The 26,273-nt window shown below is 33.7% G+C and overlaps 1 protein-coding gene across 2 annotated transcripts in view; it reads right to left on the bottom strand.

The window, feature by feature from the left end:
* Positions 1-526: 526 nt before the first annotated feature.
* LOC123867412 (toll-like receptor 8) overlaps positions 527-26,273 on the bottom strand; it is a 35,157-nt gene continuing 9,410 nt past the window's right edge. Inside the window, exons 2-5 of one of the 2 annotated variants that reach the window (XM_045909404.1) lie at positions 5,443-5,658; positions 2,231-5,353; positions 1,858-2,150; positions 527-1,376 (exon numbers count right to left, since the gene is read on the bottom strand). In XM_045909404.1, the coding sequence (XP_045765360.1) occupies positions 822-1,376; positions 1,858-2,150; positions 2,231-5,353; positions 5,443-5,599 (4,128 nt within the window). In that variant the 5' untranslated portion in view covers positions 5,600-5,658 and the 3' untranslated portion in view covers positions 527-821. Of the gene's footprint in view, positions 1,377-1,857; positions 2,151-2,230; positions 5,354-5,442; positions 5,679-26,273 lie in introns of those variants that run through there. The other variant, XM_045909405.1, reaches the window with a different exon arrangement.

Below are 26,273 nucleotides of genomic sequence, written 5' to 3' on the forward strand. Positions count from 1 at the left end.
ATATTCTTTTAAAAAAATAAAAAAATATTTGGGAATAATTTAAAGTCACGAAGTTTTTATAATTTTATTATCAACACTACAACCTTTTATATTAAACAGATTGTGTCATTTTTAAAACAGTAATCTAGTTATCGTTATTACACATTCTTCATACATTAAAGGATGATATTTCTTGTTTTGCTTACAAATTATCTTAGCAAATTAGGCTTAGCTTTATAGATCCCATAAATATTCGTTTGTCGATGATAAGCTACACTGTATTTCACATTAAACTTATAATTATATTATTCTGCCCTACCTTATTCATTTCTTATTACAATTTTTTTTATTTACAAATTGTGAATATTTTAATTTAAAGTATTTTTATTTTTGAAATTTAAATTATATAGGAAAATATTTTTTAAACGATACATCTCCTAATTAATTTAAAATAATAATAATATATAAAAAACTTCTAGATGATTTACGGTTTTAATTTTAAATCAAAAATTTTGAAAATTTATAATTTATACAATAAATAGGTGCCTTTTTAATATAACAATTCATTTTATCAATAAACAACAATCAAAATTTAGCCTATTAAAATTATCTTTAAAACCTAAATACCCATGTGAACTTTTTACATGAATACATAAATTTTAAAAGTTGCCACATTTTCTAATTAAATCAAGTTAAAACAAGGTAAGATCAATGTCAATGTTGTTATATTTAGTTTTAAAGACTTTTAACTATACCCAAATTGAGTTGGTATTTATAGCTTGTATATTTAGGAATTGTTTTCATATTATATTTCAAATTCAATCTATTTATCGGCTTCATAATTATGGAGGTGTGGTTTTATTAGAAATAGTATTTATATCCAAATCAGTTGACTGGTTATCAACGTCCGGTGCTGTAAAATTGTCATACGATATATACTGAGGCGGCTCTTGAACGTCATTCTTCGGCAATACTGGTCGTTTTTTTGTTTGCATATATCCCAGTGCCGATACTAATACAATAAAAACTATAAGCCCTATACAACACCCCACAATCAAGCTTAGTCTTCTTGTCAAAGCTTCAGCAATTCCCATATAAGTATTGGAAAATGGACTGTCTAACGCTGCACTAAACATGTCTATTGTACTTACAGTTGTACATTTACTTGTATGAGAGTCATTCATTTGAGATCGCAGATTATTAAATATTTGTTCATCTCCATATAAGCTAACTCCTGAATTTCCTGCTGATAGCGCTATTCTGGCATTAGGTGTTGTAGATCCTGGAGTGCTGTCAAAATCACCGACGGCAATGACGCAAATTGTATATCTAGCTCCCGGTGTCAAATGGTTTAATCTTGTGGTTCTTGCTGTCGAATTCAAAAACTTTCCTCGAACCTGTGACAGATAAAACAATTAAATTTGAAAAACATTCATGATTATTTGTATAAAGCTTTAGAGAAGTTTGTCAGTTGTATAAACCATTGTTATTAGAAGATTTAAACGGATTTACAGTACAAACGAAATAACCTCGGGCGAGAAACATAAATATTTTTTATGGTCCATTGAAGTGATGCAGAGCCTTTGTATTCAAATGTTGGTGTAATGTTTGGTGTACCGACTGGTTTTATGTGATACATATTTTTAAATATTTAATGAATAAATATACGGGAGTTTTAGTGATGGCAAATAAAATCACAAATCTGCGGATAGACGGACATACTTAGGTTTATCCCGGAAAATCAAACATTACATACCTATTACCTATATTGTGTATTTCCTCTGTTTTTTCTCGCATTCAGCACTAAATAACTTAATACTGTTACAAACCAAATATATGTTAGGTAAACTTAAAGAGATGTTCATATTAGATACTCACAATCGTTGGCATCTGTTCCCTAAAATAAGCAACTTGGTATCCATTTAAACCAGTTTGATTGCGGCTTTGCCAAGAAACTAAAACCGAATAAGTCTGAATGTCCTGTATGGCAATTCGAATTACGACTGGTACATCGCAAAGCTTTTGAGACTTTACTTCCAAAAAATTCACTCCATGCAGTTCTTCCGGATATTCACAACGCAAGTTACTACTTCCTTTTAAAATAATTTTATGGTGATCTTGCATCCATTTCCAGAGTTCCTGAGATTCGCAATTGCAAGTTAGAGGATTTTCTGAAAATTGAAAATTACTCTTGAGATACAACAATATATATAAATAAATCATATAGTATTTTTATTATTTCGTGGCTCACCGTTATAAAAGATTGTTTTGATTTGAGTTTCAAGAGCAATGAGCATTTTTAGCTGTATTACTTCAAAATAATTTCGACTCAAGTCAATGTGTTTAATTTTTTTTAGTTTAGCAAACACGCCTGTTGTTATTACTGATAGCCAATTATCGTTCAAGTATAGTTCTGTCAGGCTATAGAGGTTTCTAAACACGTCTTTCGTTATCCTTGTAATATGATTAGAAGATAGATCCAGAATTTGCAAGCTCTGTAAATCTGACGTAAATTCTTCCAGATCCCTAATTATGTTTCTTGAAATATTGACCAAACGTACTGTATATAAGCCTTGAAGTCTTTCTCTTGGAATGTTTTCTAATTGATTGTGACTTAAATCCAATAACTCAAGGCTATGTAGTTTTAAAAAAGGACCTGGTGATAGTCTAGTGATCAAATTATGTGACAATATTAGTTTTTTTAAAGATGAAAAATTTTCGAAGTCCTTACTAGTTATGATTGTCAAATTTGTATTAGTGACAATTAACTCTTCTAACAATGGGAACTGCTTATTTGGATATGTCTGAAGTAATTGTTCTATGGAGTTAAATGATACATTTAAAGTAGTTAGTGCAGGAAAGAGCGACTCTGATAGACTGCTACTAGGAATGTATTTGAATAAGTTTTCCGATAAATCTATCTCTTTTAAACCTACCGAATATTGAAGAAAATTTGGTGGAAGGATGGTTATCATATTGTTGCTCAAATTTAATGTTACCAAATTTTTTAACGATGGAGATGTAAAGCCATTTAAAATAGAAATGCGATTATGGCATAAATTTAATGATCTTAAATTATGCAACCCCACAAATTTAAAAAAATCTAAACTTTGCAACTGATTGTTACATAAATTCAAGATTTCAAGAGAAGTGATATTAAATAAGGCAACATGTGGAAAATCTGTAAACCAGTTACCTTTCAAATTAAGTTCTTGCAAAATTGTGGTATAAGCAAATACATCCTTGTGCAAGTCTTTGAGATTATTATGAGCAAGATTGACTCTAAGTAAGTTTTGATTTTTAATAAACGTTGATGGAGGTAAATGCGATATGTTTGACATTTCCAATGTAAGAGATTGTAGAGAAAGTAAATGAGAAAACGTTTTATTATCTAGATGTGTAAAATTATTTTTCGACAACACAAGGGATTTTAAACCAGGAATATATACTTGAATGATATCTTCCCATGTTAAATAATTCATTTTTAATTCCAAGTCATTTAAATTAGGTAAAGTTCGTAAGGAATCTGCTTTAATCGTTGTAATAAGATTTTTATTTAAGCGTATATGCTTAATTGGTAGTGTTGAGATATTAAAATCAAATTTAACGATCTCGTTTTCCGATAAATCAAGAATTTTTAATTTAATTAAATATTGGAATGACTCTTTAGCTACAGTTTTTATATTATTAAATTTTAATAATAGCTCTTCCAATGTGATGAGCTTATAAAATGTTTCATTGTGTATCTCACTTAATTTATTGTTGCTTAAATCTAAAAATTTTATTTTTTTAAGCTGTTCAAATGTACGGTTTTCTATATGAATTATACTATTATTTTTTAAATACAGTCTCTGTATATTTATCAAATCACTAAATAAATTGGGGGTTAGAATTTTGATATTATTTTGTGTTAGCCACATTATCTGTACATTTATTTGCCCCCTAAGAGAGCTGTTTTTTAACAGCGATAAATTATTTGAGCTTAATTGCATGGAAACTAATGACGAATTTCTATTTGGAAATATATCACCTATTGTATTTAATCTATTATCCTGTAAATTAATATGTTGAAGGTTTCTAAGTGTTATGAAAGCATGAGAATCAATATTTTGTATAGCATTATTTTGTAAATGTAATTCTAAAAGTTCTGGCAGTGGGTTAAATACGTTTCTTTTTATATATGTTAATTTATTACTCTGTAATCTTATTTCTCTTAATGCCGCTAACTTATTAAATACTAAATCATCTAATTCTTTTATTTTATTATTATCTAAACTTAATATTTCAAGCTTCTGGTTGAATTGAAAAATATTACTTGGAAGTTTTTCCAAAAAATTTGTTCCCATATGAAGTTGCGTCAGATTGTGTAAAGAATCAAAACTGCTTGGACGTAGTAATTTTATGGCATTTTGTTCTATATTAAGAACATTTAATCCAATTGTATTATAAAATGCATCATCTGGAATTTCAAGAATGTTATTATCTAATAAAAATATCTCGGAAAGATGCTTTAGATTGGCAAATATTCCATTTATATGATGTAAATGGTTATGACTTAGGTCTATCGATCTAATATTAACATTTCTTTGAAATGTATTTTTATCTATATTCACAATTTTATTTTTACTCAAATCTAAAATTTCTATATTTTCTAAAGAATAAAATGCTTCTTCAGCAATATACTGGATTTCGTTACTAAAAAATATCAATGTTTTTATATTAGGCATGCTCCTAAACCAGTTATTATCTATTTTGGTAAAGACATTTGAACTCAAGTCCAAGCTTGATAAATTTGGTATAGTCTCATTTACATAATAGGGTATTGAACTAATCTTATTCCAGGCCAATTTAAGATTTGTAAGCTTATAAAGATTTTGTAGTGGTTGTAAAGGAAAAGTTTCAAGAAAATTTTCCGTCAAATCTAGCTCGACCAGTGTCCCATCTAGATTGTTAAATGCATGTTCAGATATATTTGCAATCTTATTTCCTCTTAAATTAGCTTTTTTCAGTTTTAGGTCCTTAAAAGCATTGGCTTCGATATCTTTGATGTCATTGAGTTGGAAGTCGAGTGATTCAATATTGAATAGTTCATATAAAGCTTCATGTGGTATCCTGTTTAATTTACTGGCAATTATGCTTATTGATCTTAGTGAATCGCGAACCGTTGTAAATGCCTTGGGGCTCACTTTGTTTATACCAGATTGCGTTATTTGTAAATTGATTATTTTCACATGCGAAGGAATAAAATCGAACTTCAATTCTGTTGTTGATTGGTCTAAATCATATATCGATAAAGAATGAATTGTCCCCTTTATCTTCGTGAGCACATTTTTTACAACATCAGGTGTGGCACTAGGACATTCCAAAAATAAACCTGTAAAAACAAAAGTATTATAAAAACGACTTAAGATGTTAAATTAACAAATATGTAATGACACAATTAATTAATTATCATTAAGTTACCTTCTTTAAAATGATAACATGGACAAATAGGATTTTCTGTGAGGCTCGGGCATTGAGATTGTTCTTCTCCGTGCAGTATCGGAATATGGATGATTATAAAAAGGACGCGTATGCCACATTTCACAATGCTTGAGAAAAAATTCATGCCCATGTTCATTGAACGTCATCTTAGTAACATTTTCCAATCAAGAAAGTTAACTTTGTGCTGTCTTGGACCTGAAAAAAATAGAGCTTGAAAACGACAACAAGACTACTTTATAACATTAATTACAATTAAGTATATCTAGGTATACTAATATTATAATGAGGTAAAGTTGTTAAGTTTGTTTGTAAAAAGTAATCTCTGAACCGATTTTGAGTGACATAGGCTATATTTTATTTTCAAAAAATAGAGATCCCTTACGAAAATTGTCATTAAACTAACTTGCGAAGCCGGGGCGAGTCGCTAGTTAAAAATAAATTAAGAAAAAATGCCTCTTTCTAATTTTAATACAAATAGACCTATACAACATTTTTAACAGACAATTCACATCGACAAAGGTACCTGGTGGAGATTGCTCTGAGCATACAATTATTTTTAGTTTTTAGTTCCTTAGTTTGTCTTGATTATTTCATGTTTTGTGTGCAAAAAAGTTTTCTATCTATCGTATAAGTGTAATGTGAAGTATTTATAATACCTATTAATTTTATCTATTATTTTTCTATAAAAAAAAATACCCTTGTCATATTAATATATCTATGAACATCCTATTCATCTAATTCTAATTTTACTTTATTCGTTTAGCTTTTTCGTTGTACCCAATGTACCAATTGATTTATTCTAAAGGCTCTAAGCAAAAAGGATGTTTTTAAACCTCTATAATTAGACAAAGGAAATGGCGTTGCTCTCTAATTTAAGTGTACCGCCACGGAGGAGGGGCTTAATTAATCGTTCTGTACGGTTGTACACGGTACTTTTCGTTATAAATGTAGGCTGTTTATTTCATCAGGAGTTCGCAAAAGATATTGTATTCACTAAGTTTAAGTTAAATAAGAATCCGTTCTTATAAGCCAGAGTACACGTACCCACTTTCACGTTAGGCTGATGTCGGTGACTGATGGCTTACAAAATTAAAGGTTGTCAGTATATTATACAGGAGTAGCCGGGCCGTCGTTCCCGTTCAATATGTGTCAGACCTAATAAAATGTTCAAAACAAGTGTAAATAAAAAATTTATAACATCCCCGACAAGTGAAGGTTACAGTAACTAGAAAAGAGCTGATCACTTTCAAACAGCTGAACCGATTTTCTTGGATTATAGCTAAGAACACTCTCGATCAAGCCACCTTTCAAACAAAAGAAACTAAACTAAAATTGGTTCATTTGTTTAGGAGCTACGATGCCACAGACAGATACACAGATACTCAGATACACACGTCAAACTTATAACACCCCTCTTTTTGGGTCGGGGGTTAATAACAGTGAAAACCGCTTTTAAATCACTAAATCATATTGGAGTTTAGGAGTTATAAGCGAAATACTATAGATGTATTTTATACTGTTTAAGGAAAAAAAGTTTTCTCGTTTGTGAAAACAAAATAATTATCAGTACATAGTTAGTTACATTACTCAAAATAGCTGTATTTTCTTGAAAAAGTACGATTTAATTAACTTTATATTCATGAAAATTAAGCAGTCGTAATTAAGATGAGGAACATCTAAAAGGAACACCTTAAGCTCAAAACCTATTAAAATAAACGTTTATAAGGGTCCCTTAAAATAATAAGGAATGAAATTACCTCCTGAGCTTACTTTTTCTGAGCTCCGGTGCGTGTTCACAGAAACTTACAAAGAAACATCTTATCAATACAGCGAAATAGGTTTTTACATTTTTCTTCATAGTGTCTTATTTACCAAGTACTTTTATAAAATAATTGTTTAATAGTGGCGTATTTTAGGCTATGCATAATATGGTTTCAGACAAAACCTGTAGCCAGAGCTGAACATACCTTATTTTATAGTCAGATAGGTGATTTCTATTTCAGTAGAACTTAAAATTTGTTTGATTTGTATTTTTAGATTGTGGGTTGTATAAAAGTTCAAAGTTCATGTAGATTGTTTGAATTGCGATGCGATGTTAATGCGAGTTTTGAATAGGTATGCTATTTTTACTTTGTACTGAGCTTCATATAATAAGTTGCGCATTAAATAACGAATAATACATTTAATAAAACTCCATTTATTAAAAGTAGATATAATCACGAAGTGATAATTGTAAAGACCTAAATATTTTATTCTCGATTGGCAAACACAAAACACATTTTGGGAACAAAAGGAATTGAATGAAATTATAATGTTGAGATATATGTCTTCTGAGAATAAAAAAGTTGCACAGTTTTAAAAACATTGACAGCAAGTTGCACTGTAAAATTAAAATTGATATTTATTTATTTATTGACAACCAAAACAGATTACAATAATGATTTTAACCTAATTCTTAAATTGCTACATTTTGACCTTATTGCAATCCTATATGGTCGCACAACATGACCATGGTTTTTAAGGCACGCTTAGTTAATATATATTTATTATTAATTTACTTACAAAATTAAAAACAGATTACATTCATACTTCGTAGTACTGAATGAGGAGTAAGGTACTAAATCGGACCAACTCCGTAGAACTCCTTTTCAGGATTACAATTACCTAAATATAATATGAAAGAACTAGTGTAAATTAAAAATTTATAACACCCCCGACAAGTGAAGGTTACAGTAACTAGAAAAGAGCTGATAACTTCCAAACGGCTGAACCGATTTTCTTAGATTATAGCTAAGAACACTCTCGATCAAGCCACCTTTCGAACAAAAAAAACTAAATTAAATCGGTTCATTAGTTTAGGAGCTACGATGCCACAGACGCACACGTCAAACTTATAACACCCCTCTTTTTGGGTCGGGGGTTAAAAAGTTGACTGACTGACTGAATGACTGACTAACTGACTGATCTAACAGTGCACAGCTCAAGGTTCTAGATCTAGCGGTTTGAGCAGTAACATTTATAAATAGATCAGTCAGCTTTTCCTTTCATAAATATATTTTACTTTATAAAATACTAATCAAAAATATTCATTAAAATCATAAGAACAGTTTAAATCCTATTATTATTAAAGAGTTCAAGTTAAATCACCTTATAATAATTTCGTTAATGCCCCGTAGTCAGATTCATTACCACTAATGTCCTCTTATTAAATTTTATCGGCCCTTAATTTAAAGGGACCTTTTGTGTCATCTGTTAACGGAGTTACAAAGTGATTCCCTAAAAATAAGTTATATTTTAAAATGATAAATCTTGAATATAAAAATATATAAAAGAAAAAAGTGACTAATATTGACTGATCTTTCTACGTATAGCTCAAACCACTAAACGGATCGGGCTGGGCATATAGGAAAGGATTTTTGAAAATTCAATCCCTCAGGAGGTCAAATAGGGTTTTTTTTTGTATAAAAGTGTTTCACACAAAAATTGGTATTTAGGCTTTCTGTTGAAAATTAAGGAATGCGACCTACTTCACGGTTTTTGGAAAGTCCAACCCCAAGTGTGTACCGCATCTTGGAGACGAAAGTTTGTATAAAAGTCCATCATATTTTCTCAAGCTATGAAAATTGGTATTTGGGTTTTCAACTAAGAATAAAGACAAAGTATTTCAGGATTTTAGGAAATTCTAAGGGAATGGGAAGGGAAATTTAAATGGATATTCACAGGCAAGTAGAGGGTTATACCAGAAGTTACATGGGATTTTTAAGAACCTAATGACAAGCGGATGAAGTCGCGGGCAAAAGCTAGTAGGTAATCGTTACCCATATTATAAATGAGAAAGTGTCTTGATTTGTCCTACAATCGCGTCGTAACGGAGTAACGGATTGAGGTGATTTTTTGCATGGCTATAGGTATAGGTATAGTTAGATACCTGGAGCGTGACATAAGCTACTTTTTATCCCGGAAAATTGTTCCCACGGGATTTCCCAGGAAAAACCTGAATATATAAAATGCTACATAAAATATAGCTATACAGCTAGTAATTAATAATGAATCAATCAACTATTATTCTGTATCACACAATTTCATCGTGGCCTCCTCAGAGAGACCATGACAACCAACCAGATGATTTAGAAAAGTCACCAGATTTATTATGCACCAAGTATAATTTATTTCCTGATTGGAAATGTCGGTTAAGTAGTTTTAGATTGGAAGATAGAAGTGAATGAATTATCTTAATTGTTTTCCTTCCTATTCACTATTGGAAAGATTCCATCAATATTGATTTAAGAACCCTTTTGCGATATCAGAATTGAATCCATCTAATATTGGATTTTTCTTGTATAAAATTAGTTTTGCAAAACATTTCGAGAGTTCAAATTGCCATTACTAATTACAACAATTATTAAATTGTTTTCATGTTTCTTCACATCAAAGTAAGCTCACCCAAATTCTTGAATGTTTAATGTATTTTATCAATATTTTATACTCTGCTGCCCTTTTGGCTTTCGACTCGAGTCGATGGGAACTGGATGTACGAGTACCTATGTTGACGCCAAAGAGAATATAATTACTGCGTCTACGTGCAGCTTTCCAGGAATTCTTTTTTTTAAATGAATGGGAAACTTTTGATAACTATTTCCCAAAAATGTCTCGAATTGTATCGAATGTCTGTCGAATTAATGAAAGTTTATATATGTATGGATGTTTGTTACTCTTTCACTCAAAAACTACTCGATGAATTTGGCTGAAATTTGGAATGGAGATAGATTACTAGATTAACACATCGGCTACTTTTTATCTCAGAAAATCAATGAGTTCCCACGGGGTTTAAAAAAAATCTATACTTACTACCCACGGGGACGAAGTCGCAGGCATCAGCTAATTTCATAATATAATATTGATCGAAATCTGGTCTGTTACTTGATGGGAAGAATTAAAACGTTTGTATATTATGTTTTATAATGGTTATAAGTCTACCTCCTTTTTACTAAGTTTCACCTAACGCCATTGATTTGCGTTACCCAATCCTCCGTCCAAATTGTACTCCAAAAACTTATTCTTGAACATATTATTATAATTTAATCAACTAAAAATACCACATTTATTATGTTTTGTAATAAAACCGCCATCTTTACGACTGTCTCCCCCATGATGCCCAGATGTATGTACACACATGAAATAGAATCATTAATCTACTATAAGTTGCTGGCTAGGGATTTCATACTTTTGTTTTGTGTACCATTTTATTACGCAAATGTCCTAAGTATCGATATCATTAGATATTAAACTAGCGGATACTCGGCGTGTGCTACTACGCAAAAAACCCCATTAAAGGCTGGGACACACCAAACGCGTATGCAGCACGTACACGTGACCACGCGCGTAGTGACGCGCGTGAATCCATAGACATGACAGCACGCATTACGTCTACGCGAACGTTCACGTCACGCAAGCGGTATGCCATATCTCATACAGTTCCATACATTACAACGTCATGGTAAGCGCTACGTCTACGCTTACGTGCTGCATACGCGGTTTGGTGTGTCCCAGCTTTAAGGTCCGATTTTTCAGTCGTCAAATATCTTTTATCTAAGGAATAGGCGTTTTGACCAGTTTTTATAGAAAAATGTCAAAACCTCAAATTTATTCCTCACATAAAAGTTATTTAACGATTGAAAAAAAAAATTTTTGCATTTCACCGGTTTGAGGCACATCGATTAGATGGTTTCTAAATCTACGGACATGCATAGGTAGAAGATTTTTTGTGTTTTATATATTTAGAGATCAGAATATTATGATGATAGGGTAGGTAAATATTGTTGGGATGTTGGATAGAAGTTCATGATATTATATATATATATTTTTATATAATTATATATATATATATAAAATCATAAGCTTATTTTTTCCATCAAAACAGACAAATCTGTAATGTATAACGTATAGGTAAACCGGAGCATCCTCGGGACATGCACCAATACACTCCAAAATGCACAAATGCACCATTGCAAAGTGCAAGACTTTGATTGTCTGTTATGGCGGATATTTAAGCTTTTGTATAAATATTAGGAAGGTTTATATTGCAGTATGCTAGTAACTGCAGAAATTCGTTAATGCGATAAGATGATATTCCATTTACCAATTCAGGTCTCACTCGTAGCTTGGATCAACTTAATTTTAGTGTTAAGTAAGTAGTTTGAGTAACAAGCTGCGTATTTACTAAGTTTGTTCTTCGTCTTTGCTCTGCGCAACTAAAACTAATCAAAGGACAGGTTCCGCGCGTGTGGATTTATACGTTGCACACTCTGCTCCATGTACCTTCAATTTGCTTTAGTAATGATGAACACGTTTTACGGGAGTGATCTTTGAGAGTGCTATATTGTTTTAACTTTCTTATAGATACGCGATGCGCGTTTGCCGTCTCCTTTGGAGCGATTGATTAACTGATAGGATTGATTTATTTGCACGGATTTGATGGAAGTTGTAGACTTATTTTTATACATACTTAAATATACGGACCGTGCTTGTGCAAATAACATTAACACTCAGAAGGGGCACGGACGCGGCATGGGCTAGCATGAATAGGTCACATAATATCACACTACATATTTTTTGAGACAGAGGCAAGCCGCTGAATCTAACTCAACTGGGCACCTTCGAGAGGTCAAAATTCATCAGTGCTTCAGAACCAAAGTTTTCGAACAGTGCGTGTTCCTTGTTGGCATATTTTATATCCGAGACATGGTCGCTAACAATGGGCCTCATAAGAAATGCCCAAAATCGGTCAGTGGGCGATAAAGAAAGTTATGCTTGGAGTTCTCAGTACGTGATCAAATTAAAAATGAAGAGATCCGCTGAAGAACCAGAGTAACCAACATAGCTCATGCGAAGCAGACATGGCAATGAGCAGGGCACATAGTTCGAAAAACTGATAGACCTTGGGGTCTGAGTCTTGATGTTGATGATAATGATGTAATTTTCAAATGGTTCCGTCAGTGAATGATCGGGTGCAGGCAATAACTCCTGCTTTTGTCGAACCGGGTTGATACAAGAACTTGGAGAAATACCCAGCAGCTAAGAATAGGTACCATCAACATAAAATTATGTGTCGCAATAAAACCACGTTTATTTCCCCAAGAATAGATATACCAGACGAACGTGCATGGGACAGAACGATTAAACTATGAGAAATCGCTATCATGGGACCCCCATTTTATCCTGCGACGCTATTTTCTTATTTAGGTCACGTATAGATATCAATATTTATCCGGACTATTAAATTTACATATTATGCACAGTACATATTTTTTGTTTTATGATACCTTTCTATTTCTAATCTACTTAGATATAAGTAGGTATTTATTGAGTGAGTGGACAAATTATTATTTTCGACTTCCTGGATACTTTTAATTATTATTAAATACTAGCTGTGCCCGCGACTTCGTTCGCGTGGAATCAGCGCGCTTATAATCACGGACGCTCAGGCGCGAGGCGTGTAGTACGTACTCTGTACGTTAAAAATGTTCGCCGTGATTCTTTAAATTGACATAACTTTTTTATTTATGAACCGATTGACATGAAATAAACACTAAATGTTAAGTGAAGCTTATTACAATATATTAGTGAAAACCGTATCTAAATCGAATAAGCCGTTTCTGATATTAGCATGTACAAACACACAGACAAACAGACAAACAGACAAAAAAAAATTAATTACAATTTCGGGTTCGGCATCGATATAATAACAACCCCTGCTACTTTTTTTTTATATATTTCCATTGTACAGACACCACTTTTCTACAATTTTATTATATGTATAGATTAAAAACTCCTTTAACTTTAGATTCTAGATAGATAGGTATATGAATTTCTTTGTGATAATATGTGTAATCCGCATTGCGGGCAAAGTTCATAACTACCAGCTAACTTAAGCGAGTCTTGTGAGTTCACTGAGTTACAATAAACTCAAAAACAACAACAAAGGCTTTGTTATTGTATTTTCATGACTTGCCTTCGTGCGTTCTTTGATACTAAAACCATGAAAAGAGCTATTCTACGGTATGCATTTAAATAAAGCTTCATGTTTTCTAACGAATTCTATAATGTAAATGCTTCACTCAGAAGAAAAAGGTATAAATTAAATAGTTTATATACCCTCCCAAAACCTATCAATACCATCTAACACAGGTTAAATGCGTAGAGGTTATCCGAGAGTTTTAATCTAAAAAAAGTAGTGGCAATATAAATAATTTAATTAGAGCGTGATTGCTGTCACACCATCTAATTATCCAGTTCACTGAACTAAAAACCTTCAAATCACCCGTATTTATGCAAGTTCACACTCGTTGGGACTCCTAGCAATAGATCGTATGACATCAAATGAGCCAAATATCGATTTTTTTAAACTACCTTCGTTAAATAAATTAATAATTTTATTTAATTTTTGACAATTCAAATCAATTTTTAAAATAACCTTACAGTTGAACCTTGGAGCCAGAACAAAAAGGTACTATAATGTACCTTGTATTAACATTTCTTATAGGCTATTTATAACCAATGCAACACCATTACGAGTACTACTTACTCGCCACGCAGATTGAGTTCACAGAGCAATGAAATTCAGTCTCGGTAAATTGGTAATTAGCATCAAAATATTTTTTTTTTTCCTCTGACGGTACACTTATCTGCGTAATATACAAGACATAAGTTAATTTTTAAGAAGTAAACGATCCAGCACTAAGCTTTGAAGGTTTTTCCGAGATTACAACACAGCGAACTAGAGATTTTGCGAGAGGATGCATACGCCCTTACGAAGAATCTATCATTGTATCCCTGTCACGTTTATTTTTAACCGACTTCCAAAAAAGGAGGAGGTTCTCAATTCGTCGGAATCTTTTTTTTTTTTTTTTTTTTTATTTTTTATGTATGTTCCCCGATTACTCAAAGACCTCTGGACCGATTTGGAAAATTTTTTTTTTGTTTGAAAGAGTATACTGTGCAGTTGGTCCCATATAAATTTGGTGAAGATCTGATGAATATCTTCGGAGATGGAGAACAGAACTCCTCAATAGATAGGAGCAAATTGCTCGCGATCAGTGTAATAGCTTAGTAAACAGTAGGGTTTTAACTAGGCATAGCATATTATAGTACAGTGGGCCACTAAAAATTGTGAAATAAAAAATTTTCATAAGAAAAATAAAACCGACTTCAAAAACCACAAACACTAAAAAGTAAAAAATAACTTTTATTTAGCTACACGTGTAATGTACCTAGGTATGAATTCGGGCGAGCTTCACTCTTGGATTTCTAATTTTGTTTTAATATGCTCGCTCGACTTCATACCTAGGTACATTACACGTGTAGCTAAATAAAAGTTATTTTTTACTTTTTAGTGTTTGTGGTTTTTGAAGTCGGTTTTATTTTTCTTTTGAAAATTTTTTTAAGTACCTAATATTATAACCTAATTATAGTAATATAATAAACTTAAAAAGCCAGCAACCCAATGGTGGTTCTTCTGGTGCTACAAATAATCTAGGCGGCTGTCGTAAACATCTTTGCTTTTAAAATAAATAGAATAGAAAGATTTTTCATTCAAATAAACTTATACAAGTGCTTTTCAACTGTCAATAGAATTTATCACCGGTTCGGAATGCCTTTTCTACCAAGATCCATTATACGCAAATGCCTAGGATACTTAAATTAACGCATCTATTATATGAAGAGACCTTCGGATACCATTAATCATCCCCTTTGTTTCCCTTGGGAAGAAAAACTAATTATTATTGTACTTCGAGGAAACCACGATTCCCTATCTTAATATGGGTAGAGAGAAAGAGAGAGAGAAAGCCTGTGAGAGCCAGACCTTAGTTATTTTATAAAAGCTAAAAGTTTCTCAGTACATTATCCCCAACACAGAAAGGAGCGATCAGCGACTATGAAGTTTGGATCATTTTCGCTTTGGTAGATAACAGGTAACAAAGGCGTATAAAATCTTTCGTGAAAGTATATCCTACTTAGGTTGGTACTTTAAGTTTAAGGGGCAGGTAGGGCCTGTCCATGTCCTGTCAAGGCAGGGGGTTGTCACGACAATAAGTGTCTGACAATGCATGACGTGATTTCTAATACTATTCCGAAGAAAATATAAAAAAAATTACACTTTATACTTTTTTGTTAAAATGATAAATACAGTTTCTCTTATTTTGGTGGGTACCTTTTAGATACATTTCTAATACTACGAACTATACTATTGTAGCACCAGCGGCTCCTGCATCACATACCAGACCTTCCCTCGCCTCATACCCCGATTGTCATCTCTACCTGTCGCGTACTATACCTTTATTACTATCAGATATTAAAAACCACATTAAAGAAACCCATATTATTATTATAACAATATTAATGACTTAAAGTCACAATATCTTTCACTTTAAGGTTTATTTAATGTTTCTACCAGTAGCAATAAATTAGATAGGAACCTCTTAAACCGTTAATAAAACCTCAGATTAACATCATAAAGCTGCAGCCACACTAATAAAATTTGTATTCGGCAAAAATGACTTCATTCATGAATCATTATTGCTTAATTTGTAAAAAGTATTTATCTTCCGAAAGGTTTTAAATCATATCTACAATACTAATATACTAAACCATACTTCCATACTTAATTTTATAAATGCGAAAGTGTGTCTGTTTGTCTGTCTCCTAGCTTTTCACAGTTCATCCATTCTATCGATTTTGACGAAAGGTACAGAGATAGCTTGTATCTCGGAGACGGGCATAGAAACTACTTTAAACCCGGAAAATCAAAGAGTTTCCACGGAGTTTTGAAAAACCTAAATCCACGCGAGCGAAGCAGTGGGCATCATCTAACATTATTAAGAGGAAAGATTTATTTGTTTGTTTGTAATCAATCATTCACCATTCTTTTATTCTTGTATTTCTATTTTCTTGTATTCTTTCACCATTAGAAAGCTGCTTTATCCAGAAGTAACAAACTATATTTATTACATACTAGGGGCTGCCCGCGGATTAAATCCCATAGGAACTCTTTGATTTTTCCGGGATAAAAAGTAGCCTATGTTCTTCCTCGGGATGTATCCCAAGTCTGTACCTTTCATTAAAATCGGTTCAGCAATTGGGCCGTGAAAACGTAGCAGACTGACAGACAGACAGACACACTTTCGCATTTATAATATTAAATGGATAAAATACCTACAAACCTATATTAAACTAACTCGAGCGGAGCCGGGCGGATCAGCAAGTATATTATAGGTATATTTAAAGAAATTAAGTTTTCCAATCGAATACATTAATAATATCGGACCAAGAGTTTCAAGTCACTGGATATTATGTCCTTGATATTGCGACAGTAGCTTACCGGAGTATATTTCCGCAATCTCTGTACCGAACGTTAAAATTGCTGTGAAGGTGGAGGCAGACAGATAGACAGACAAAGGAACTGATAGACAGACATACCGACATCCACAATTTTGCATTTATAATATTGGTATAGACAATGGACATGGATAAAAAACCTAAATTTTAAATTTCTACATTGCTTGCTATCTGCCGCAAATGCAACTTTAGAGCAAACTAGCAAACTAGACAGGTATACACAGTGCACGCGTCTTTACACAGACTTAATCATTTAACCCTGGCACCTTTACTTTTTATCTTGGAAAAACCTTCAAAGCTGAATGCTGGAGCGTTTACTTTTTCAAAAGTAACTTTTGTCCACAATAGCTCAACAAGACAAAGACTGACAGTGTCAAGTTAGTGCTCCACTTGGAAAAGTTGCTAAAACAGAGCTTTGTTTTCGCCAAGTGTCGCCGTCGATCAAGCTAGACGAGTGGGTGACTCTTCTAACTGTAGAATTTCTAACACCGCTTGACTGCAGGGTTGAAAGCAACTCGTTTCTAATTTGAATGTGAAAACACAAAGTGTCTACGAGTTCGAGATTTGCATACGTATTTGTGTCTCAAGTAGGTACTATTTTCCAGTGAGCTTTGAGTTACTTTGATTTTAACGTAAAGGTACTATTACTCTGCTCGTATATTCCGTTATTTTTTCCAAAAGCAACAAGATATTGTTAAAACTTTCTTTTTCTTAAACAGTTTTTGCGTTCGTGCGGAAGAAGTGAAACTTCTTTGGCTATATTCATAACACTCTCGTCATTCATTACGAACATAAAATCATTATTACTTGGCGGACATTTTTAATTTTATTTGAAGTATGATTTTAGGACAAAAGTAAATTATCGGACAATGAAATTTAGCTTAATAAGGCTGAATTTTTTTCTTAATTTTCTGGTATTTTTCCTTTTCCCAAGCACATGGGATTTCCGAGATAATATATTTTAAAGAATCCATGAAATCTACAAATCAAGATCTTTAAAAGCGTTATACACTTTATGCTAGTGGAGCTGTAACTGTCAGATGTCAAACTGTCAACTGTTGAATAGAAGCCGGTGTTACTTTGCGGAAATCCAATCAAAGCTTAATTTGCTATAATCCTTCAAAACAGATAAATCTATAGGTACTATATAACGTGTAGCATGCGATATGCATCGCCTACCCTTCCACTACTAAAGAAGCAGGAAAAGCAAGCAATACGTACATCAACACACAACACCACACAAATCTTCTAAAATACATTCAACGTACGTTTTAATCTGACACCGCGCGGCGCATCCTCAGGAGATGTAGATTCCACAATGCACGATTGTAAAGTGACTTTAATTTAATGTGAAAAAAGCAAGAACTGTTTGGTAGGTACCGTTTTGGCGGTGGTCCTTTGTGCCCCAACTGTAATTTTCAGCATACGGCAATTGCAATATAAACTACCTAACTTTTATCAGTCTAACAGTACCAATTGTCATGAGTATCGGGGCCCGCATGAGCGGATGCACTTTGAGCTCTCAGGATCCTTATGCTCGCCTCATCATTTTATAATCCTCTACCTTGATTGCTTCTAAAACCCACTTCAAGAGTCTGATTGTACCATTCAGGTTAGGCGCTCGTAGTAATTTAGCGGCAGGGGTCAGACTACACCCAAAAAGAGATATTTGCTTTCTTGCCTATAGATGTGTGTGCTTCATAATAATTATTGGTTTTATGTTTTTTTATGTATGTTTTGCTGGCAACCCTCCGACATGGTTATGTTTGGTAATAGGTAAGTAAGTACCTACATGTTACCCACCACATGGAACCAATGGCCTATATAATTCGACCTAAAATAAAATTTATTATAAGTAATTTATTATAATAATAATACGAGTCATCATCATGATCAACCCATCGCCGGCTCATTACTGAGTACCGGTCTCCCCTCACAATGGGAAGGGTTTGGCCTTCTCGGTAGGAAAGGCATTCCGAACGAGTGGTAGATGCTTTTGAAGATTCAAAAGAACTTGTAAAAGTCTAATTGAATAAAAATATTTTGAATTTTGAATTTTGAATAGTCCACTACGCTGGCCATGTATAGATTGGCAGACTTTACACACCTTTGGTATACGAGTAGCTAGGTATATACATTGATTTATTTCATATTGTATTTTACTTACAAGTAATATTAGATTGTTTACAGTATACTTTTATAAATCGACAAAGTATTTCTCTCTCTCTCTCTCTTTCTTTTTTGATATCACTAAAGATTTACTATCGTAAAAAGGTCTATATAATATTCTCGCAGTCTGTAATTAATACGAGCCACTATCCTCAAGTACCTAATATGCACGAAGGAAATACCGCAATCCTATTTGATAGGCACGGTATCTTAACTGTACTCCTACGATAGTACCTACTCAGACCCATGAAAAGATGATTACATTGACAAATGGCCCGTCCCTTGGGCCCTGAGGTTGGTAATCTACTGGTAAATGTAGACCAATTAATTTTCCTATACTATAGAAATGATTACGCCAGTAGGTACTTTGTCTTTGTAATATCTCGGATCCCATGTAGCTAATAAAGTAAAAAAAATCTACCTATTTCAATTAAAAAAGAAAATTGAAAAATTTCCATTGAGCGAATCATGTTTTTAACCCCCGAACTAAAAAGAGGAGTGTTATAAGTTTGACGTGTGTATCTGTGTATCTGTCTGTGGCATCGTAGCTCGTAATTTAGTTTTTTTTTTGTTTGAAAGGTGGTTTGATCGAGTGTTCTTAGAGCGTCCGCTACGCCGCTACGTGCGCGCGTCGCGGCTGGAGAGAATATCGTTCAGCGCACTGCCGCGACGCGCAGTTCAGCTGCAGTTCAGTTGCAGTTCAGTTTGAGTGCGTGGGCACCTTTAGTTTAATAAAAGATGTAGGAAGCAATTATGTACAATTGTGTTGAAATCAATCACCCCACGCTGTAATAACAAGAACATAACACACTACTATCAAATCAGTTTTCAGTGATGTATAGAACTACGAAGGTCATGGCCCGGTGCAGCAGGCCGGCTTGTGTCGTACTTCACAGAGCTCACTCAGCTTTGGAAGCTTTGCATATTATATATAATTATTTTATATTTTATTACTCGACTTGCCCAATGAAATTAAAAAGCCTACTTACCTAATTAAAACCACAAACTAAAACTCATTGCTTAGTTAGTGGTAATACAACATTCGCCCAAGGATTTGGGCCGGATGTTGATGAGTCAGTCAGTGAGTGAGTCAGGAGTTCTTTTTTAGAGTTCCGTACCTCAAAAAGGATCAATTTGTTGCCTATCTGTCTGTCCGTCTGTCGTGTCGGTCAAGAAAACCTATAGGGTATTCCCGTTGACCTAGAATCTTGATATTTGGGCTTATAGCATAGGTAAAGTAAAGGAAAAAATCCGAAAACCGTGAATTTGTGGTTACATCACAAAAAAATTAAAATGTGTTCATAAACAACCATAATCATATCATATCATAAAAACAAATATGTAATTATCCGGAACTAATGATCCGATTTTAAAAATTGTTTCACTGAAAAAGTCTTCGAGTTCTTAAGAAATCGCTGGAAATGGCTAGTCTTCAATAAAAATAATGACGAATTGTCAAAGGAGATCATTATTTTTGGGCCTTTTCTGAAAGTGCCGGCCAACGAAAAAAAATGGTACAGATCGTTAGAACTAGCCATTTGGAGTAATAGTTAATATGGCAGAAAAGTTGTAGGATTGTTCTGAACCAAGATATACAGGGTCGAAGATTCGTCATTTTCATACATTTTATTGATTTCTAAAAGTGCTGGGAAACATAAAATAATGTTAGATATTGCTAGAACTAATGATTTGAAGCAATTGTCATTATGACGCGAAGGCTATGGGGCCATTATATGTCGTGTTATACAAGGTATACAAAAAATGAATATACTTTGTATAATTAATTGTAACCGATTTTATGATTTTGTTACTGTTCTGATTGTTTTAGACGAATTTGAATACACGTACAATTATTTTGACTCCCACGAAGTGCTGGATCAGCTGCAATGTGGACAAAATTCGTTTATACATACCTGGATTGTATGCGGCCTTGTAATACTAGGTGATCTCATCCAGCCATCTCCCAAACTTCTGCCACTGGGATATCTCCGGCGAGCTCTGTGATGAATGCACCATTTGGTTATAAGTACTGTTCACCATAGTAACTACGGGCCTTCTTCAGTCGATAGCTGCCCAAAGCAACCTGCGTCGATTCTTCTGTGAATCTAGGAAAGTCATTGAACGGAGGATGTCGGCTTCCATAGCCTAGAAATGAGCTCTTCTTCTATTATAATTATTGTGTGTGATAACAAGTTCTGCTAAACTGTTTTGCGCATTGACTAGTTCATGGATTTTGTCAAGGAAATCACGTCTGTAGCACACGTTATTGTCTATCAGAACATGATAGGTGTTTAGCGATGCTATCGCGATCCTGAAATAATCGACCACGTTACTTAATGCCCGGTCACTCTGATCAATCCTGAGCAAACGAAAATCTCTTTTAAAGCAATTGTTCATCACTTCCACCATCCAGCGGCAAATGTTAACAAGCTTAGATTTATTGGTTTGGTCAGTAATTAGCTGGGTTTCATTTAAATGTTTTGTTTCTAGCATTTGTGTCACATAACCGCATGCCTCAAGAAAGAAAGGCTATCTATAAAGGGCATGTACAGACAGATACAGGCATGTACATATATCTTCAGAAAAACACTAATTACTTTTTCCAGTGAAAATCATACCCTAACCACAAGTTCCGAAACCACTAAAAGCCTTTATATTTGTTGCGATGGAACAATAATCTACACGCTGCAGCAACTTTTAAATGATACCTTAAATGATATAGAAGATTTTTACTGGATTTTTATCTTAGTCCATGGTTTTAGAGATACCATAAACAATCTTGAGGTAATCTTTCTTTCTTGAGGTGTGCGGTTATGTGGCACAAATGCCAGTAACAAAACATCAGTAAAAAACCCAGCTAACTACTGACCAAGCCAATAAATCTAGACTTTTTACCATTTGCTGCTGGATAATGTAAATGATTAACGACCGCTTTGGAAGAGATTTTTGTTTACTCAGGGTTATTCAGGATTTGTAACCGGACATTAAGTAACATGATCGATAATTTCAGGATTTTGTCAGCATTGCTGAACGGCTATCATGTTCTGATAGACAACAACGTGCATGCACGTGATTTTCAAGACGTAATCCATGAACGGTCAGTGAGCAAAACAGTTCAGCAGAACTTGTTATCACAAACAATATGTAATTATAATAGAAGGAGAGCTCATTTCCAGGCTATGGAAGCCAACATCCTCCATTCAATGACTTTCCTAGATTCACAGAAGAATTGACGCAGGTTGCTTTGGGCAGCTATCGACTGAAGCAAGCCCGTAGTTACTATGGTGAACAGTACGTATAACCAAATGGTGCATTCATCACAGAGCTCGCCGGAGATATCCCAATTCCTAGTGGCAGGAGTTTGGGAGATGGCTGGATGAGATCACCTAGTATTACAAGGCCGCATACAATCCAGGTATGTATAAACGAATTTTGTCCACATTGCAGCTGATCCAGCACTTCGTGGGAGTCAAAATAATTGTACGTGTATTCATATTCGTATAAAACAATCAAAACAGTAACAAAATCATAAAATCGGTTACAATTAATTATACAAAGTATATTCATTTTTTGTATACCTTGTATAACACGACATATAATGGCCCCACAGCCTTCGCGTCATAATGACAATTGCTTCAAATCATTAGTTCTAGCAATATCTAACATTATTTTATGTTTCCCAGCACTTTTAGGAATCAATAAAATGTATGAAAATGACGAATCTTCGACCCTGTATATCTTGGTTCAGAACAATCCTACAACTTTTCTGCCATATTAACTATTACTCCAAATGGCTAGTTCTAACGATCCGTACCATTTTTTTTCGTTGGCCGGCACTTTCAGAAAAGGCCCAAAAATGTATGGAGCTAGAATGATCTCCTTTGTTCGTACCTATATTTATGGTTTTTTTTTTGTGGAGAGTCAAATTATAAAATATATGCCAATGCACTAAACCAAAAAAATTTAATTATTTTACTTAATGTTATAATATTATTATAATATGTACTATATTTTGTTATGAACCTAAATAAACCTGATATCTTGATTTGCCAGCTACTTAAATAAAACATTTCTTCAATTCTCATCCAAAATCTTTAAATTACTGTTTTATTGATGTTCGTGAAAGACGAATTATTTTTGTCCGGGACGTTTTACAAAATTCATCAGTGACTGGGCCAATTTATCTCGTCCAATTTTGTTCTAAAATACCTTTTAATTTTAATTTCCATCTTACATAATATATAGGCAACGTACTTTTGCTTTTACTAATTAAGAGCTTAACACTTTTTATAATAAAACTTTTTTGCAATTAGGTAGGAATTCTTTTTTCTTGGCTCCTTTTTCTTCGCTACTTTTAACCGTAGTTGGAGTACGCTTAAACATACAATCAAACTCGCCAACTTCTGATTTTATACCATCCACTTTGTTTTAGAACTTGAAAAGTCGACCGTCTTCAACTTATAATGTAAGTTTCTCAAACTTCTTATAATATAGACGGGTACCTACCTACTTTTATTGAGCTTCACAATAATTTTGAAAGTATTATGGGAAGTCTCTTTTTAGTAGTTCCCGTGATATAGGTAGCTACACATTTATTAAAAGGTTTAAAAAACGTGTCAAGTGCGAGTCGGGCCTCGCTCTTTTAGGGTTCCTTACTTAATTATGAACATCATAATTTGAGTGTATGAAATATTGCTTTTCCAAGCTAGAACATCGCAATAAGCCGTGAAAGAAACCCCCAAAAAATGTTCGCTTGTTTTAGTCACAACTTGCAAACTACGTATTTTATAAATCGTTGTTTTCAGTATCTAAAGGCTATCCTTGTCAACGATCCCCCGTCGATTTCCTACGTATGATATTATTGTTCTTATCTCTATCTGCCCTGGTTCGTGCATTCTCGGTTCCTAGCTGATCGGTACATTTGTGATAACCAAATTTCAAATTGCTGTGATTGGCTGAATTTACCATGTTCTTGCTGCGACAGTGAGTTTGAGCCACTAGCGGAACAATGTTAGCCGGTCAGAAATGATTGCAATTAGTCAACCTGTTCGACGTCCGTGTTCTGTTTTCGATTACAAAAAAGAAAAAATTGTTGTTGCAATCATCAATTTTAGCAAATAGTGAAAGAGAGTCGGCCAATCAGAGGTCACAACTACCGTCACACTTTCTGTCACACTATGGCAGTAGGCATACCGAGTAATGAAAACAATTTTTCATTCTGTCTAGGTCGAAGTAGGGTTGCCACCTGGCTCTTTTTGATTTACAGGCTACCACCATCAAAAATACGGGGTTTAGATTTGAAGAAATTTGAAAATTTGAAGTATTTGAAGAAAAAGGCGGTGGTTCTCTCTGAAATGCATGGAAAGCCTATTTAGATATTTCAGTTTATTTATAAGTTTTGTATTTTTTCTCTGTATGTTGCCGTGTCTTGATTGGTGAACTGTGTTTGCAATGTGGTTTTAAATAAAAGATTTATTTATTTAAATAGCTTTTAAAAACTCTTAGTGTTGTAAAGCAAAATGTTATACATTTCATGCATACAATCTTTTCAGTGAGATAAAATACAACAATAAAAAAGCGCGAGCGCAGTGAGCGTTAGTTTTTTTTTTTTTTTAAAAAGAATATTAGCCATGTTAAATGACTAATATTCCCCTTTCCTCTCCAACTAAGCGTCAGGCTTGTGCTAGGAGTAGGTACGACAATAGTGCAACGGGCGGGGTTTGAACCGTCGACCTTTCGGTTTTCAGTCCACTCCTTTACCGGTTGAGCTATTGAGGCTTTTGGTTCAATACAGAAAAAATTAAAGTGAAAGGGAAACGAGTGTAGCCATAGCAAGATTTTATTTTTAAAGCTTCCTATCCATACTAATATTACGAATACGACAGTATATCTATTTGCCTATCTATTTGTTACCCTTTCACGGCCCATCTTCTTTACCAAAATTTTGGTACTTACTATTAAGAGGTAACTTGCATCCCAGACATTTTTTTTAGGCGGCTTTTTAGCCCGGAAAATCCCCCACGGAATTTTTAAAAATCTAAATTCATGCAAACGAAATTGCGGGGTTTACACCAAGTAATAGAAATTCAAAGCGCGAGTGAAGTAAGCGCGAAATGTTTGATATATTTCCAAAAAAACATTGGTAAGCAAATGCAAGAAATAGTGTAAGTATTATTTTAGGCTTAGGTTTTTGACGGCTTCCCAGGCGCAGTCGCCATTTCAAAATTTCTGGTCTGGTGGGAGGCTTCGGCCATGGCTAGTTATATGGTTAGTATGGCCCTAACGGCCAAGAAATTAGACTGCATCATCACTTACCACTAATAAAGATTAAAGTCACGGGCTAACTTGTATAAAAAAAGGCTTACATCCTCAAACCAAGCTCCGCCGCCTTGGCTACGACCATGATCAATATCGAGTGGGTTTCGGCTACGCATTGCCGCAAAAGGAAAATATTCTTTCTACTGGACATAACGTCAGTGTTTGATTTTGCCAGCCAGCTCCTGCTGAATTTGTAAAAAACCGGCCAAGTGCGAGTCAGACCCACGCACCGAGGGTTCCGTATTCGGGTATTTTTTCCGACATTTTACTCGAGAAATCAAAAACTGTTGTGCATTAAAAAAATATGCATAAAAATAAATAAAAATCTGTTTTAGAATGAACAGGTAAAGCCCTTTCATATGATAACCCACTTGATATATTATGTAGTTATCTTACTTTGAAAATTGAAAATACTAATATTTGTTCATGAACACATGACAGACGGATAGAAGGACAGATGGACAGACGGACAGACGGAAAGACTGACAGACTGACAGACAACGAAGTGATCCTATAAGAGTTCTTTTTTGCTTTTGAGTTACGGAACCCTAAAAATATTTAGTTTTATTTGCCCCGTATTTTATTTTCATAATTACAGGTTTCTGTATCCTGAAATACGGGGTAACCAGTAAAATACGGGGCCTCTGGCAACCCTATTCGGAAAACACTGTCACATTCAAGTTAATGTCAAATATTTTGTTTTCAATTACAGAAAGCTGCATCAATCATTATTACAATATTTTCTTTGTTGTGATTGGCTGAATTTTTGAGTTTCAGCCAATAAACAGACTGTTTGCCAATTAAACGTCATAACAATATAAATGCCAGAAAGTTTAACCAAATAAAACAAACTTAATGAGAACCTAGTGAGAACGCAAACGGCACACAATTTATAATACATATTATGTTAGTCGTATATAATAGATATT

This window comes from Maniola jurtina, chromosome 8 (assembly GCF_905333055.1).
Source record: "Maniola jurtina chromosome 8, ilManJurt1.1, whole genome shotgun sequence".
NCBI classification, from domain to species: Eukaryota; Metazoa; Arthropoda; class Insecta; order Lepidoptera; family Nymphalidae; genus Maniola; species Maniola jurtina.